This window comes from Canis lupus, chromosome 20 (assembly GCF_003254725.2).
Source record: "Canis lupus dingo isolate Sandy chromosome 20, ASM325472v2, whole genome shotgun sequence".
NCBI classification, from domain to species: domain Eukaryota; kingdom Metazoa; phylum Chordata; class Mammalia; order Carnivora; family Canidae; genus Canis; species Canis lupus.
In genome coordinates this window covers 7,630,973-7,646,610 of record NC_064262.1, presented here as the reverse complement: position 1 = coordinate 7,646,610, position 15,638 = coordinate 7,630,973, and the positions used below count along the sequence as shown (strand labels likewise).

The window sequence follows — 15,638 nt, the reverse complement described above, 5'->3', positions numbered from 1 at the left end:
CCCAGCCTGGGAGGGCAGGGAGACCAAACACTGCTGTTAGAGCAGCTCATGTTAGTGACACCTTGGTGCTGTTTGTTAGGGCCCTGCCCACCATCCCCACCCTCCTGTCCTCTCAGCACACTGTGATCTCCACAATCTCCCCCAAGACACACCTGTATGGATCCTTCCACATCTTCCCAAATGCACTTTGTCTTACCTGGAATTCCCAACTCCCAATCCAAGTTTTTAAAAAATTGCTAAATACTTACATGCTGTGAAAATACTTCTGCCCAATAGCACCACCTAGCAAGTGGAAGAAATTCTCAGAGAGAGGGCTATGATTAATGGTATCCAAGGACTCTACCACCAAGTGTCCCTGTCCTAGCCAAATCGTGAGGAACAAGGAAACACAGAAAAATACCTTCTCCTTCTTTCCTCTGTCTCCATGTCATGGCCCATCCCTGACATGCTCCAGGTAGTCGCATGGGTCCTCGGCACCACCATCAGTTCCCCAATGCCCATTATCCTACCCTCTTCTGCTGATGGCGTTCTCCCTACCCGTCCTCCACTCGGCAGCCTGCCTTCCTCAGTGAAGGGTGTATAGTTAGAACTAGCAATTTATCTGTGCACATTTTCCTTTATCTCCCCATGAATGCATGCACTTAATTTTCTCACATTGTAAAACTCACCCCAGCCCTCCTCTAGTTCTCTTCTTGATTTTCCAGCTGGAACCCCATAGCCTCCAGTCACTCACTCTTCACTCTCTGAAGTCTACCCTTTTGCCTGCTGTTCCAGCACAGCAGGTATCCCTAAGAGCCCCAGTGGACATGTTCCACCCAAAGCCAGTGGCTCTGCTATCAGACTCCATTGGCATGGGGCTGCCCGCACCCATTACCTTGTGCAAGTCACTCAGCACCCAAGCCTCATGGCCAGTGTGTCTGTCAACCCAGCCAAGTTCAATTTCTTCCCCTGGATGATTTCTCAGGAAGTGCTAAACTGAGCTGCCGAGGCACCTCAGGGTGTTTCTGCTGATACAGAACACCGAGGGTGTTTCTGCTGATAATCTTCTCTTCCATTGTTGTGAGCAGAGGCCTCAGGAGGGATTGGCAGTTTGTGTGTGACAGTGACTGTCCTGCAGAGGGAGGTGGGGGCTGGGCCCTTGGCTCCCTAAGTGCCTGGGGGTGTTGAGCAGAGCCAGTTCTTGGGCTGAAATGCTCTTAGCAAGGAAGACCTAGGGGCCTAGTGGGCAGATGGCCGCTCTGCTTACCCCCAGGTGTGTTGCACTTGCTATGCCTGGGCCACATGCTCCATTCTTTGTCACAATAACCACATGGACTGGGAGCCCCTTTCATCATCCCCATTTTGCAGATGAAGAAACTGAGGCTGAGTGAGTTGCTGGAACATGCACCCAGGTTTTCGTGCCTCTTAGCCCACGTGCTCCGATGTCTCTTCAATTTGGGCCCTGGATAAACAGCGTTCCCTGAATTGCATCTTCTTCCTTCCCTGAGGACCCTGGAGAAAGGACCGCAGCCAGCTTTGCAGTAGAGGCAGGCTAACCTGGAGGCTAGGAGCCTGGGCTTTAGAGTCCTATGGGGCTGGTTTTGAGTCCCAGCTGTGTCACTTTACCTCTCTGTGCTTGGTCCCTTTATCTGCACAGTAAAGCTAGAAATACCTTTCCTGAGGAGGTACAAGTGATTTGGAAAAGATTTGGGGCCAAAAAATGGCTCCAGGGAAGGAAGTGTCTCCACATGGTAACCAGCAAAGGAATCCTTTACTTCTTTTACTTCCCTCCCTGTTGGTGGTCTAGCACAGTGGCTAAATAAAGCCCAGTCTCTAGAACAAGATTGCTTGTTCCTGTTAACTGCTTAGAAAAGATCCTGGCTCTCAACAAGCACCATGTATTTGCCATTATTTATTATTATTTTTATTAATTTATCAAACCTTTTCTGAGCACATCCTCTGTGCCACTGGAAATGGATGAAAATGGCACAGTCCCTGCCCTCCAGGGTCCCACCTTGTAAGGAGATAGACAGAAGCTCCACAAGCACCAAGAGGTGAGGCAGGGGATGGCATGGTAATAGAGGAGAGGAAGGGTCTGTTCTGCCCAAGCTGGGGCCGAGGAGGAACAGTCCGGAAAAGGCTCAGGCAGGGGATCTGTCCAGTGCTGGGAGAACCCAGGGATGGAGCTGATCAGTGTGTTGGGATATTTGGCCTGGGTGTTGATGGGTGAGCAGGAATAGAACTGCTACTGTGTGTCTGGCCCAGTCTCAGCATGGTGGGATGCAGACAGTGGCTCAAGCTCTGCTGCCTTAAGCCTGCATAGTCTGGCCAGGCCCAGAGAGTCCCATAGCAGAAACCTAAGAGCTAGGTGCTAGCTCACCTCCAACTGCTCTCCACCCATCAGAGGGGGTGCTTGCCCAGCAGAAGCAAAGGACTGGGGAATTGTCACAGTCCCAGAGAATGAGGAAATGAAGCCCTGCTCACAGAGACTGCCCAAAGCCTGCCACTAGCCGAGCCCTCAGCTCTCAGGACAGTTATGGAGACTCCCATCTTGCCTCAACAGCATCTCATTGAAGTAGTTGACCTCAGAACAGGGCCCAGCCCATAGGCACATGACAGGAAGCATAGGGGAAGAGTGCTTGCTTTAAAGTCAGGAGACTCCCTTTTAAGTCATGACTCTCCCACTTCCTTGCTGAGGGCCCTTGGGCAGGTTACTTCCCCTCTCTGAGCCTCAGTGTTCTCATCTGTTACATGGGCTTGCTGGCATCCTGGAAGTCCTCTGTCAGTGTGAGCCTGGGAAGGAAATTAAGGCCCAGTGGGAGGGAAGCCCAGGGGTTGAGCCTGTTGCACTTGCCCGGAGCCAGGGCCACTAAGAACCGACTTCCTCTCGGGCTTGACACCATCCTATCAACACTGTCTAGTTCGTGTGCGTGGAAAGCCTTGTGACCGCTGTGGTGGACATGTACCCCAAGGTCTTCCGGAGGGGCTACCGCCGGGAGCTGCTCATCCTGGCTCTATCCATCATCTCCTATTTTCTGGGCCTTGTGATGCTAACAGAGGTGAGTGATGTGGACTCAAGTAAGCGATGTGAACATGGTAACATGAAGGTTGAGTGCCTGGGCCCTGGGTTAGGCAGTTCTGATGTTAAATCCCAGCTCTGTGATTGGTTGTGTGACCCTGGCCAGGTTTAGATATTCTCCATGTTGTGCCCAAGATTGCGAATCCGAGAAACCACCAAGGAAACAACACCAATGCAAGTACACGAGGGTTTATTTACAAGCTCAAGCTTGGGTCCAAGTATACTCCACACAGCAGAGCAGGGGCTTGGACCCCGAAGTAGGTTACAGCTGGATTTTTTTATGGGCTGGTCTAGGGGATTTTCAGAAGGGATGGAGGAATTTTTTTTTTTTTTCCAATATGGGGGAAAGGGTGGGGGAGTTTCTTAAGATCTGATATGGGATTCTCTGCTGAGGGCAAATCTGAGCTCTGTTGTCTTTCTGATATGGGATTCTCTGCCGAGGACATTCTGCTTTTTCCTGTAAAGTTCAGCTCTTATTCACAGGGGCCTAAGATGGCTGTACTTGTGCTAATGCTAAACTTGAGATGGAATGGCCTTAATTTTTCTCGGCCTCCACACTCCAGGACTCGTTTTCTCCTCTTTGTGGAGATTATTGGAGGTTCTCATTGAGCCCTGAGTACAATGTCTTAACGTGTATGAATGTTCAGCTAATGGTCACCATGATCCCTACCAGAAGAGAATAAAACTCACAAAGAGAAATACTGGGTTTATCTGGTAGTCATGAGCATCTGAACACCCAATCCACCATTACAGTACTTCTGCGTGAAAGAGACAGTGTTAGCTATAGATTCCCTCCACCATGGGGTCAAGTTCAGAGCAGGCTTTTCTGGAATGTCACTGAGAACAGACATGCACCTTCAGTTTGGCACCTTCAGGCACCTTCAGGCATTATGTGTCTGAGCCCCAGCCCCTTGTCTCTGGTCTCTGCTGGGCCACAGGTGAGGAGGGGTGCACCATGACCCCACCCCCTGCCACATTAAGACTCTAACAGCGCCATGCTTCTCTCCCTGCCTGCAGCCATCCTGTCTGATACTTTTCCAAGTACCTTGGGAAGGTGAGATTAGATATCTTCCCCCTCTACACACACTGGTAAAATTAATTGATTTAAAAAGGAAAAAAATAGGGGAACCCTGGGTGGCTCAGTGGTTTAGCGCCAGCCTTCGGCCCAGGGCGTGATCCTGGAGACCCGGGATCGAGTCCCATGTCAGACTCCCTGCATGGAGCCTGCTTCTCCCTCTGCCTGTGTCTCTGCCTCTCTCTCTCTCTCTCTCTCTATCTCTCTCTCTGTGTGTGTCTTTCATGAATAAATAAATAAAATCTTTAAAAAAAAAAAAGGAAAAAGAAAACTGTTGCCTAGAGACAAGAAGAGCTTCTATAAGAAACATGGAAAGAAATGAGGGAATTCCAGTCTATTGAAGCAACTAAGGTGATACTGAGGTTGGTCTGTGGATCCTCTTCATCCTCTGCTTCTGAGCTCAGAGGCTACCGCCTGGAAGCCTCCTCTGCTTTCCTTTCATCAGGCACTGTTCCAGGCTCAGCCTAGCCTTCCTCCCACCTTAGAATGATGGCTCCATTCACATATCTCTCCCCCATGAGGCCATGAGGTCCATGAAGACAGGAGCTGGCCTTGCCCGGCTCTGTGCCCTGGGGCCTGGCAGAGGGTGGGCACTCAGGGCGGGGCAGCTGGTGTTATTACTGCTCCTAGTCATTGTCACATTAATGGGAATGATAATCAGCTTCTAGGAAATGAATGGGGTGGCGCTTCCTGTTTTCATCCCTCCTCTCCCCACACAGGGAAACCAGCCCTACAATGAGCAGGGCTTCATTAAGTGCTGATTAATTACACAAAGTAGAGCCTTTGTCACATGCAAATTGGGGGTTAATGTGATGTGTTAACGAGGCTGATGGGGGGGGGCGGGTGGTACAAAAAGAGCAGGCATTGGCATGGGTGTCACTGGCCTGGAGCAGGCAGGCAGAGTGCCCTCCTGGACCTCGGGCCCTGGGTGCCCCAGCCACGCAGAGCCATCATGCCCACCCTTCAACCTGAGGCCACAGGTCTGCCCCAGGGGTGCCTTGGGGCCCCTGGGTCCATCAAGGAATTAACGCTGTGCTGACCATTAATCAGCAGACACTCGGGCTTTACATGCCAACCTTCTGCCTCCATGCAGGATTATCTGTGAGTGATTGCACCAGAGAAGTTCAAATTGCCAAATGGACCATGTCGGCCTCAGCCTTCACAGTAATTGCTGGCAGGATCTTCTCCCTCATTTATACACATTTAAAGCTCGGCTTTGGGGAAAAAATAGCCCACAAATTCTTTATCTTCCACCACAGCAGTATGGTGAATTAAGAGCATGGGCTATGCAGCCAGACCGCCTAGGTTCAATCCTCAGTCCCACCACTGGCTGGCTGGATGATCTGTGGCAAGTGCTCTCACTGCTCAGTGCCTCGGTTTCCCTTATGAGTACTGAGGACTGCAGTTGGGCCTGCCTTGTAATTACATATGCTATAAGGATCACCTAGACTGAGACATGGGAAGCAGTTCAATCAGAGTCTGGTGCTTAGAGAACGCTGCATATATATGCATGATGTTCATGGAAGGAGACACTCAAGAGAGCAGTTAGGAGCATGGTCTCAGCTTTTAACTCAGAAAGCCAAGCCCACTCCTCCTCACAGAGGAGCCTCTTACCTGCTCCTTAATCTCACAGCCCTGAATATCCACATTCAGCACCGACGGGAGGCCCAGACCAGATATGGCCCAGAGATCCCTTTTGTTTTACCTCCTTGTGTTTGTTTGGGTTTCGGTTTTGGTGGTTTTTTTTTTTTTTTTAGATTTTATTTATTCATGAGAGACGCAGAGAGAGAGAGAGAGACACAGGCAAAGGGAGAAGCAGTCTCCATGCAGGGAATCCGATGTGGGACTCGATCCCAGGACCGCAAGATCCTGCCCTGAGCCAAAGGCAGATGCTCAACCACTGAGCCACCCAGGCATCCCTACCTCCCTGTGTTTTTAGGAACATGAATAGGTTGCCAACAATTGAGAAGGATTTCTCTTGAAAATCTGGATTTCTGACATCTTCTAGAAAATCTGCACATCTGGCTGCACTTAGGACTGCCTCCCCTAGCAACTTTCAACCAGAGCTGTGTGGCCAGAGGCAGCCCATGCTCCCCAGTTAGCACCAGTCCTCACCACTTCCTGATGTCACACATCAGGCCCACCTCTCCCTCATGTTATCTGTCCAGGCCTCTGGGCATCAAGATGTTGCCCCAGATCCAGCTGAAGAGATGAGTGGGGGAAACAAACTGTCCAAGCCTGTGTGTGGTCTCATAAGGTGAAAGGAGGCCCTAGGAGCTGTGGGAGCACAGGCCAGAAGCTTAATCCTAAATAACTCCTTGTGGCAGACACAGGAGGCTGTCCACGCTTTGTCCTGGCATTCATAGTGCCTCTCCCCCACCACTGACCCTCCTTCCCTTTTCCACTTTTAATTCTTCTGCTGTTGATTGTGTTCCTCTCAGAGCTATCATGTGTTAAAGATTGCCTATATAGATCCCAACCTTTCCCAGAACTGCAGCTGGCCACCCCGCCTTGCCATCCCTCCCTTTTAGAAACCTTCCTGGGTCACCTGGGCCAGCTTATACCTCCCAGGCCTGTCCCTGAAGTCTGTCATCACAGATGCATACACCACAGAGCTGGCCCACGTCATCCCTGCACCCCGCAAAGATTGTACACCTACTGTGTGCCAAGTCCTTGACCAGAAACAGAGACACAGCTGGGGACAAGCCATTCAGAGTCCCTCCCCCACAGAGCTCTTGCTCCACACAATTCAACTTGCAGCTATTGGAGACCTACTTCGAGCCAGACCCCACACTGGCAGGAGGTGTGGGGGCCTCCCCAGCTGAAGCCCAGAGCTAACAGAGCGACTAATGGGAAAACTTAAAAAAAAAAAAACAAAAACTGTGAATCCATAAAATGTGCTACAGAGACCTAAAGAGAAAATAAGGCTGTCAGAGAGGGCTTCTTGGAAGAGGTGACATTTGAGCTGAGCTGTGAAGAAACTTACCAAGTAAAGAAGGAACAGCATTTGCAAAGGCACAGAAGCAAGACTATCCCTTAGTCTGTCATGGGAAAGCATGTGGAGGTTGGCTGGGAGGAAGGGGAGACAAGGCCAAGTGAGAGGGCAGCCCTGACTGGCAGGCTGATGGGAGCCAAGTGGTAAGGTTAACCTGTGGAGCAACATGATTGGATTTGCATGGTAGGTCCTAATGTGTGAAAGGCTGGAGAGGTTGAGGCTGGAGGCAAAGAGGCCAGTGGGGAGGCTGTTAGAGCCTTCAGGGAAAGGGGCTGAGGCCACCCAACCTCTAATCTCTGGGTTTCTGTGTTGTCTCCGACATTTAGGGAGCAGAGGCAACACAAACCATCGTAAGCCCAGCAACCTCGGGGTGCTTAGGTGCAGAGGGTGTATGGTTTTGGGAGACTAGGAAGCAGCAGTCTGCCCTGGTGGAAGTGACTCCTGGCTGATGGTAGCCACAGGGCACAGCAGAGGGCCTTTCTTTTTTTTTTTTTTTTTTAAGGAACTGGGGATTTTATTTTATTTATTTATTTATTTATTTATTTATTTATTTATTTATTTATTTATTTATTTTTAATTTATGATAGTCACAGAGAGAGAAAGAGAGGCAGAGACACAGGCAGAGGGAGAAGCAGGCTCCATGCACCGGGAGCCCGATGTGGGATTCGATCCCGGGTCTCCAGGATCGCGCCCTGGGCCAAAGGAAGGCGCCAAACCGCTGGGCCACCCAGGGATCCCGCAGAGGGCCTTTCTAAGACCAGCTAGCCAACTCTGCCCTTCCCCGTGTCTTTGTATCCCTCTCTCCTCCCACTCTGCAGGGCGGCATGTACATCTTCCAGCTCTTTGACTCCTATGCTGCCAGTGGGATGTGCCTTCTCTTTGTGGCCATCTTTGAGTGTGTCTGCATCGGCTGGGTGTATGGTAAGTAAAGGCTGGGCCCACTCACACCCCAGCAGCCTGCCATGGTGCCCAGCATATGGACGCCTGGGGCTCAGGTGGGCTTAGGTTCTCTGTGGCTTGTCTCCATCTGTGTCCACCTCATCCTCCTTTCCCTCAGGGGCTCAGCCTTTCACACATGTCTGGAGAGCTTCTTGTTCTTACACCCCTACGGCACAAGGAGAGGCTCCAGACTCAGGCACTGTGACCTCGGGCCCTGGCCTTCTGCCTTGGAGATTCAGTTTTCCCTTCTGTAAAATGGGGCAGTCCCCACCATGTCTCCAAGTAGGACATAGAGTGGGCAAAGCAGCCAGCACAGTGCCCAGCCCTCATTCAATACCCGCCTTCTGCTTCTCCTATTCCCTAAACCAAATGAGTGGATGAGGATTGCTGGACTCTTGATGATGGATATTCCCACAATAAGCATAGCTTGGGAACACGCCCCCACTGTGGGCTGCCCCACTCATTAGCAGCCCAGTCAGGCTGTCCCCTCCAGAGCCCTGCTTCCTGCCCCCAAGGATGTTAGCCAGGCCCTGGCCCTGCCTCTCAAAAGGACCAGAATTTCTTCTACTGGAGTATATTCTGAAACCTCACATATATGACATCTTGGTAGTTGTTAAGTGAGAAATCCGTTCCCTGCTGTCATTTGTCTGGGCTGGGGAAAGCAAACAGTCCTAGCCTTCCCTCTGGGTCTTGTACAAAAATCCTCTGGGGTGTGTGTGCCTGTCTGTTTTATTCTGGACAGGAAGCAATCGCTTCTACGATAACATCGAAGACATGATTGGCTACCGGCCATTGTCGCTCATTAAATGGTGCTGGAAGGTTGTGACCCCCGGAATCTGTGCGGTAAGGGCCCTGCCAGCATCTGCCTCCAGCCCACTCACCCACTTTTCCATTCTAGTGCCACACGCCTGGCCGAGGCTGAAACTGAGGAGGTGCTGGCCCTCTGGGTGACCCTCTGTACATTCAGAGAGTCCAAAGCACCCGACAGCTTTCTAAGTTGGAGTCATGGGGACAGTTTCTGGGCTTGGCCAGGGAGGGGCCTCACTGGGATCCTGGCTCCGCCACCAGTTTGCTATGTGACTGAGCAGAAGCCTCGGATTCTGTACCTGCAAGCTAAGTGGCTGGGGCCTGTCTCCATGGGGGCCAAGGATCGTATGAGAGACAACGTTTGCTTTGCTGTTAACAGAGAAAGCCACAGAACTGAGGTAAAGTTGGGGCTCATGCTTTGTCCCTCAGGCCATACCTTGGAGAGGCCGTTGTGTTTAATTAAAAAAAAAAAAAACACAACCCCACTGCTCTTCACCCAGTTCTTGGCATTGAAAGTGTCTCAGAGCATCTTCACAAACCATCATGGTTCTGCAAAGGCCACTTTGAAAGCAGCCCCGAGAAGGAGCTAGAAGATTCCTGACTGGGCAGAGGCTGGGGATGAGGCTTCTGGGGCGGGAAGGGTCTCACAGCCCCAATGAGGTGCTGGGGTCTGTGGGAGTCCGTTCCCTGTGTGTCTGATGCAGGTGAACTGGCACAGGGCTTCGCCTGTCCGGGGCTATCACACAGGGTGGGCCCTCTCCCTGCTGGCCTCCTGCATGCAGGCCTGGGCCTGTCACCTAAGGCCAGCCCCCAGGGACTTCTCCCTGTCTCTTGGCAGGGCATTTTCATCTTCTTCCTGGTCAAGTACAAGCCTCTCAAGTACAACAACATCTATACCTACCCCACCTGGGGCTACAGCATTGGCTGGCTCATGGCCCTGTCCTCCATGCTCTGCATCCCACTCTGGATCTTCATCAAGATGTGGAAGACAGAGGGGACTCTGCCTGAGGTGAGACAGCCCAGGTGGGGGAGGGGGTGGCAGGTTGGCAAGGACGGCTCAGAGGGTGCTGCAGCACACACTGGCCCTGGCTCTGCCTCGTGGGCTGAAGAGCAGGAGCAAGTCCATGGGTCTTATCTGAGCAATGTGTCAAGAATAAGCCCTCACACATCTCCCGGGAAAGCCATGGCCAGCTCCTCCCTGGAAGGTGTTCATTATTACCATTGTGTGAAGTCATCTCTGTGAGGCCCAGAAGTTGAGCCATCTTCTCTGAGTGTCCTCAGAGACAAGGGGACAAGAGCAGATCCTGACTTACAGAGGTTTTTGTAAGGACTCGATGAGTTTCTATAGGGAAAGCACTTAGACTGGGACCTGGAACAGAGTGACCAAGTGGTAGCTTTTACTGATCTGTTAGTGCATGAAAGACCCCCATCCCCAGGACATAGGGAGATGGTCTGATGCTTGGGAAACACCTGTCCCATGTCGTCATCATGCTAGACTCTCTACATGAATCTCCTTTCATCCTTGGGGCAAACCAGGATGCTGGCCTCATTTTCTGCCTTCAATAGGTAGGGAAACTGAAGCTCAGAAAAATGAAATCACTCAGCCAAAACTTAGTAAGCCAAAATTTTTAAATCAACACTGGGTCTTATACTATATGTTAGCAAATTGAATTTAAGTTTTAAAAAATGTAAATATAAAATTAATAAATTCTTAAATAAATTGAGGTATAATGGACATATAACATTATATTAGTGTTAGGTAACAACATAATGGTCTAATATTTGTATGTATTGTGATCACCACAGTGAGGTCTAGTTAACATCCCTCACCACACAGTTACAAATTCTTTCTCTTGTGATGAGAACTTTGAAGATCTATTATCTTAGCAACTTTCAAATATACAATACAGTATTATTATCTATCGTCATCATGTTGTGCGTTACATCTCCCATGACTTACTTATTTTATAGCTGGAAGTCTGTACGTTTTGGCCCTCCTCACTCATTTTACCACCCACTCCCCCAACCCCACCCACCCACCTTTGGCAACCACAGTCTGTTGTATGTATCTTTGAGCTTGGGTTAGGTTTGTTTGTCTGTTGGGTTTTTGTTTTGTGTTGTTTTTTCCTTAGGTTCCACATATAAGTGATATTATACAGTGTTTGTCCTTGTCTGGCTCATCTCACTTAGCATCATGTTCTCAGGTTCCATCCATATTGTCACAAACAGCAGGATTTCCTTCCTTTTTATGGCTGAGTCATATTCCACTATATATATGGACCATAAGTTGGCTATGATAGAGAAGGACCAAGCTGAGAGGGAAAGTCTCTCACAAGCCTGCTCATGCCCTCCGAGAGAGTTTCCTTGGCTCCTGTAGGGAATGTAGGTCAAGAGCAGTTGGTTAGTTCTGATCTGGAACCAAACCATGTCCTTGGTCCCTGCAGGCCCCTGCACGAACTTCCAGCAGCCTTTGGTATTCAGGAATGCCCAGTGTCCCCTTGTGAATCCTCCAGAGATTAGCTCAGTCCTGGCATGGTGGGAGAGAAGGTGGGTAGGGGGAAGGAGAGGCTATGTTCCCGAGCTTCTTCCATCTGCCTAAGCTCACACACCTGCCTCCGCAGAGAGCAAGGTTTATTAAAGACAGCAGAACTGATTTCCAGGGGCACCTGGGTGGTATAGCGGTTTGGCGCCTGCCTTCGGCCCAGGGCGTGATCCTGAAGTCCCAGGATCAAGTCCCTCATCGGACTCCCTGCAGGGAGCCTACTCTCATGAATAAATAAATAAACTCTTTAAAAAAAGAAGAAGAACTGATTGCCAGGCCTTCCTTACTGAGGAAATGTGTGCCAGTTAGTTCACCTCCCTCTGCTTCCAGAAGTTTCTGCCAGCTGACAGGAGGGATCTGGAAGGAAAAATGGGGTCAGTGGTACTTACCTGAGAGAACTGCTATGAGGATGGATAATCTGTGCTAATCTGTGGCAAGGTCAACTAAATGGAGGCTCATGTTAATCCTAGAAGGCAGGTGTCTGCTCTCTCCCTTTGACAAATGAGGAAACTGAGACACAGAGAGGCCGTTTTTCACCCCAGTTAAGTGACAGAGCTGGGATTCAACCCCAAATGCCTCTGATCTGGGGCTCATGCTCTCAATCCCTGTCCTGTATTAAGACCTAGTGCCTGGTACACAGAAGGTGTTCAGCATAGGGAAATTGGCCTGTAATTCCCACCCAGGCAATGTAGGCTCAGCCTCTTAGGCATGTCAGCATCTGGAAGAGGACAGAACCTTGATCATGAAAAAAATCAGACCTCCAAAAATCTTTGCAACCTTCCTGAGGAAACGGTTCATGCCCAGAAAGAATCTCCCAAATCCTGGCCTGTCTTCTCCCAAGGACCCTGCTGGGTATACATGAAATTGAGGCGTGGGGCCCCAGGCAGCACTGTGGCAGCAGAAGCATGTGTCAGGAGTCAGCCTGGTACAATGGGGATGACAGCCACACTATCCGTGCCCAGCTCAGTGCTGGACATTTTGCAAGGCAGCATAAGGCTGTGCTAATGTTTCCATCTCCAAGCACAGCCCAAGGAGCACAAGGCACACACTCTATGTGTTCCCCTGGACAGTGGCCCCATAGTATGACATCCCTTTTGTGGGAAACATACCCATTTATCCAACAATCACATAAACAGCCCTAGAAGTACCGTAGTTCACTCCTACAATGCCCCTTTCAGGCCAGTACTGTTATCCTGTTTCACAGAAGAAAATGCAACTCCTAGAGGTTAGGTGAGTTACCTAACAGAGCTAGCGAACAGGAACAGCCAGCGAACAGTGAGCAGGACTCCAAGCCCAGCTGCTTTGTCTCTACTGGAGGGAGGGACCTGCAGCAGGCCAGGTACAGTGCTAAGCACTTCTGTAAACTATCTCCTCATTCCTCGGCAAACCCCAGGAGCGGGTACCTCTGTTGCCCCCATTTTCCGGAGGAGGAAACAGAGCAGAGCTCTGAGTGACAGCGCTGAGGCCCAGCCCTTGGTCTTGATGACTCCATGGGCCGTGGTGTCCACCCATGCAGTCTGGAGAGGCTGAGCCAGGCGCCAGGACCCTGGCAGTCCCGCTCAGACAGCTCTTCTCTCCAACTATACAGAAATTCCGGAAGTTGACCATCCCCAGCGCTGATCTGAAAATGCGGGGCAAGCTTGGGGCAGGCCCACGGACGGTGACCGTTAATGACTGTGACGCCAAACTCAAAGGCGATGGGACCATTGCAGCCATCACAGAGAAGGAGACGCACTTCTGAGCAACACCTGCCACCTCGGATGCCTCTCCTTCCTTCCCTCCCCCCACCTCGTGCGTGTAAATGAATACCTGAAACATGTACTTCACCTAATGATAGAGGCTTGCTTGTTTTGCACCGGATTTATTAACAAGTTAATTTTAAGGTGGCTGTGCACACTCTGGTTTAAAGTCCCATTCCCCTCCTTGCCCCCAGTTACCATGTAAGTAACATTACAAAGAGATAATACTGTACAGGGACTAGCAGAATCTTCTGTGCTAGGACGGTTTTAACCCATGTTTTCTAGGGGTTGGGGGAAGTTGTATCATATGGTCAAACTTTTATACTTGGGCTGTGGGGCAGGTGGGGTGGGAGTGATGCCTGTTCTCTGTCAGCCTTTTAGCTGACTAGTCCCTGTCCCATGTTTGTCCCTGACCATTGCAGCTGCTGCCCCTCCTCCATGCCCCCAGGGAGGGCTTTGCCTTCGAATCCTGCCTTTGCCATCCCCAACCTCTTAGCAATGTGTTTGCAGACAGCAAGGCTGTGTCAGAGAAGACAAAGTGATCTGTCCGTCCTGATCCCACTAAGTGACCTTGGGTGCTCCCATCCTCTCTCTGGGCCTCAGTTTCCCCATCTCCCAACAGGAAGGCTGGATCAGGTGATCTCTGAGGTCCTTCCTCGGCCTGGCCACGTCTCTTGGGGATTCTCTTGGTGTTGTTCGCTGCCCAGCAGGCCTGCCCTTGACGTTGACCGTGGGCTGTTCTTGAAGGCTCCCAAGCTATTATCCCTGCACCCACCCCTGCTTATTTGAAATCAAGTTTGTCATGGAAATGATGTGTTTTCCCTTAAAACCCTAGCTTGATGCACTCTGGAGTCCGGCCAGGTCCTCAGCCTCTGTGACAGGGCTCCTCCTGTCCTGTCCATCTGCTCTCCTTATCATGTCTGCCCCTCCATCCTCATGGGGCTGGCTGGAGTCACCTGGATGCTGCTTTTCGGGGTCAGGAAGCAGCTATCTGGCCTGCCACTGCCCTAGCCAGGATCTGTGTCTGGGACCTTCCACCAGCCTCCCAGGGGAAGGAACCCCTGGAGCACCTGGAGACTGGTGTTGTCCTTTGGCCCCTTCTTCATCTCCCTACCACCTCTTCTCTCTCTTACTGTCCCCTGCCCTCCTCTCTCTCTTGCTATCTCTCATCCCTCCCCATCCTTCTTATCACCAGCAGAACCTTTTCTCCCTATCCTTTCTTTGGGAGCCATCCTACCTGCATCTCTCACCAAGCAGCTGAGAAGCCTCTGCACTTATACTGGAGGGAAAACCGGGCTCCCGCCCCTCCCTCTGTGCAGGCCTGGGGCTGGTGGGGGGGGTGCCGGGAACAAGGCCGGTGCTGCCTCAGACCTCTCGCCCTGATCTCCCTCTTCTTTAATCAGACTTCATCAGCTCTCTGTCTTGGATTCTGAATTATTTGGGGACAGGGAAGGTGCATTCTTTCTCCTTATCCTTTATGTCCCCAGTTTTATTTGGTGGAAACAAGAGCTGTCTCTAAAGTAAGGCTTTAGTTTCCTATAGGGAACCCACATGTTTGATTCACCCAGAACTTTCCAAACTGGCAGCTTCTCTGGTCTGGCCAGCCCCCAGCTGAAGCTAGGGTTTGCTAGAAGGGATGCCCAGTGCCCCCCAGGCAGGCTGGGAAGCCTGGTCTGGGCCCAATTTTGCACACACTGCCCAGGCCTGCCTGGCTCTCCCTGAGCTGTCTCATCTGGTGGACCCAGGAAGCGGACCCAGGAGGCTCGGGCCTCGTGCTGCACCTTCTGCTGTGTCTGTCCTTGTCTACTCATCTTCCACCAGGTCCCGGGGAGGGAGACTCCCCACTGCTGCTGCTACTGGTTCTCCACCTACAGCTCTAAGGTCTCGCTAGGGGCGCACTGCATTGTACTTGTGGCACTTAACCTTTCACTCATCTAACATGACTCATGGGGCAGGGCGGAGGGAGGGCTTTTACTCTGGCTTTTGGTTTTTTGTTTTGTTTTGTTTTGTTTTTGTAATTTCCTACTAGTATTTGGGCAACTTTGGGGTGGGGTGGGGTGGGAGACATGAGGGCAGGGGAAATGTCATTGTGGTGACTTTTTTGATATTCATTAGAAACAATACATCCTTTCTGAGATATTTACAGAATTATTAAAAAATGAAAAAGGTTGTACTGTTTTACATAATGAACGTTTTTATTGGGTATTCAAAGGGCACACGATTGTCTGCTTACTCATTTTTAAAAATTAAAGGAATGAACAAACTATACGTGGCAGTTCCCAGCAGAGTGGTGTTCATTGAGTTGCTCTTCCTGTGTTTTATCACCTGCATGACATACTTGCAAAACCCTCTCAGTTCCATCCTTGGAGATTGCAGTCTCAACTCAGGATTACAAATTGAAAGTGCCCAGGGGTGTTTTGGGAGCCCACACTTCCTCTCCTTCCCCGCGCTCACTGTACATTGAATGCTGTGTGCTAGGTGCT

At 50.7% G+C, this 15,638-nt stretch overlaps 1 protein-coding gene across 2 annotated transcripts in view; it reads left to right on the top strand.

Annotated features, from left to right (window-relative positions):
• SLC6A11 (solute carrier family 6 member 11) overlaps nucleotides 1-15,423 on the top strand; it is a 125,299-nt gene extending 109,876 nt beyond the window's left edge. For both annotated transcript variants that reach the window (XM_049097908.1, XM_025449805.3), the window contains 5 exons: nucleotides 2,901-3,038; nucleotides 7,947-8,049; nucleotides 8,810-8,910; nucleotides 9,713-9,883; nucleotides 13,005-15,423. In XM_049097908.1, the coding sequence (XP_048953865.1) occupies nucleotides 2,901-3,038; nucleotides 7,947-8,049; nucleotides 8,810-8,910; nucleotides 9,713-9,883; nucleotides 13,005-13,157 (666 nt within the window). In that variant the 3' untranslated portion in view covers nucleotides 13,158-15,423. The remainder of the gene's footprint in view (nucleotides 1-2,900; nucleotides 3,039-7,946; nucleotides 8,050-8,809; nucleotides 8,911-9,712; nucleotides 9,884-13,004) is intronic.
• Nucleotides 15,424-15,638: the final 215 nt, after the last annotated feature.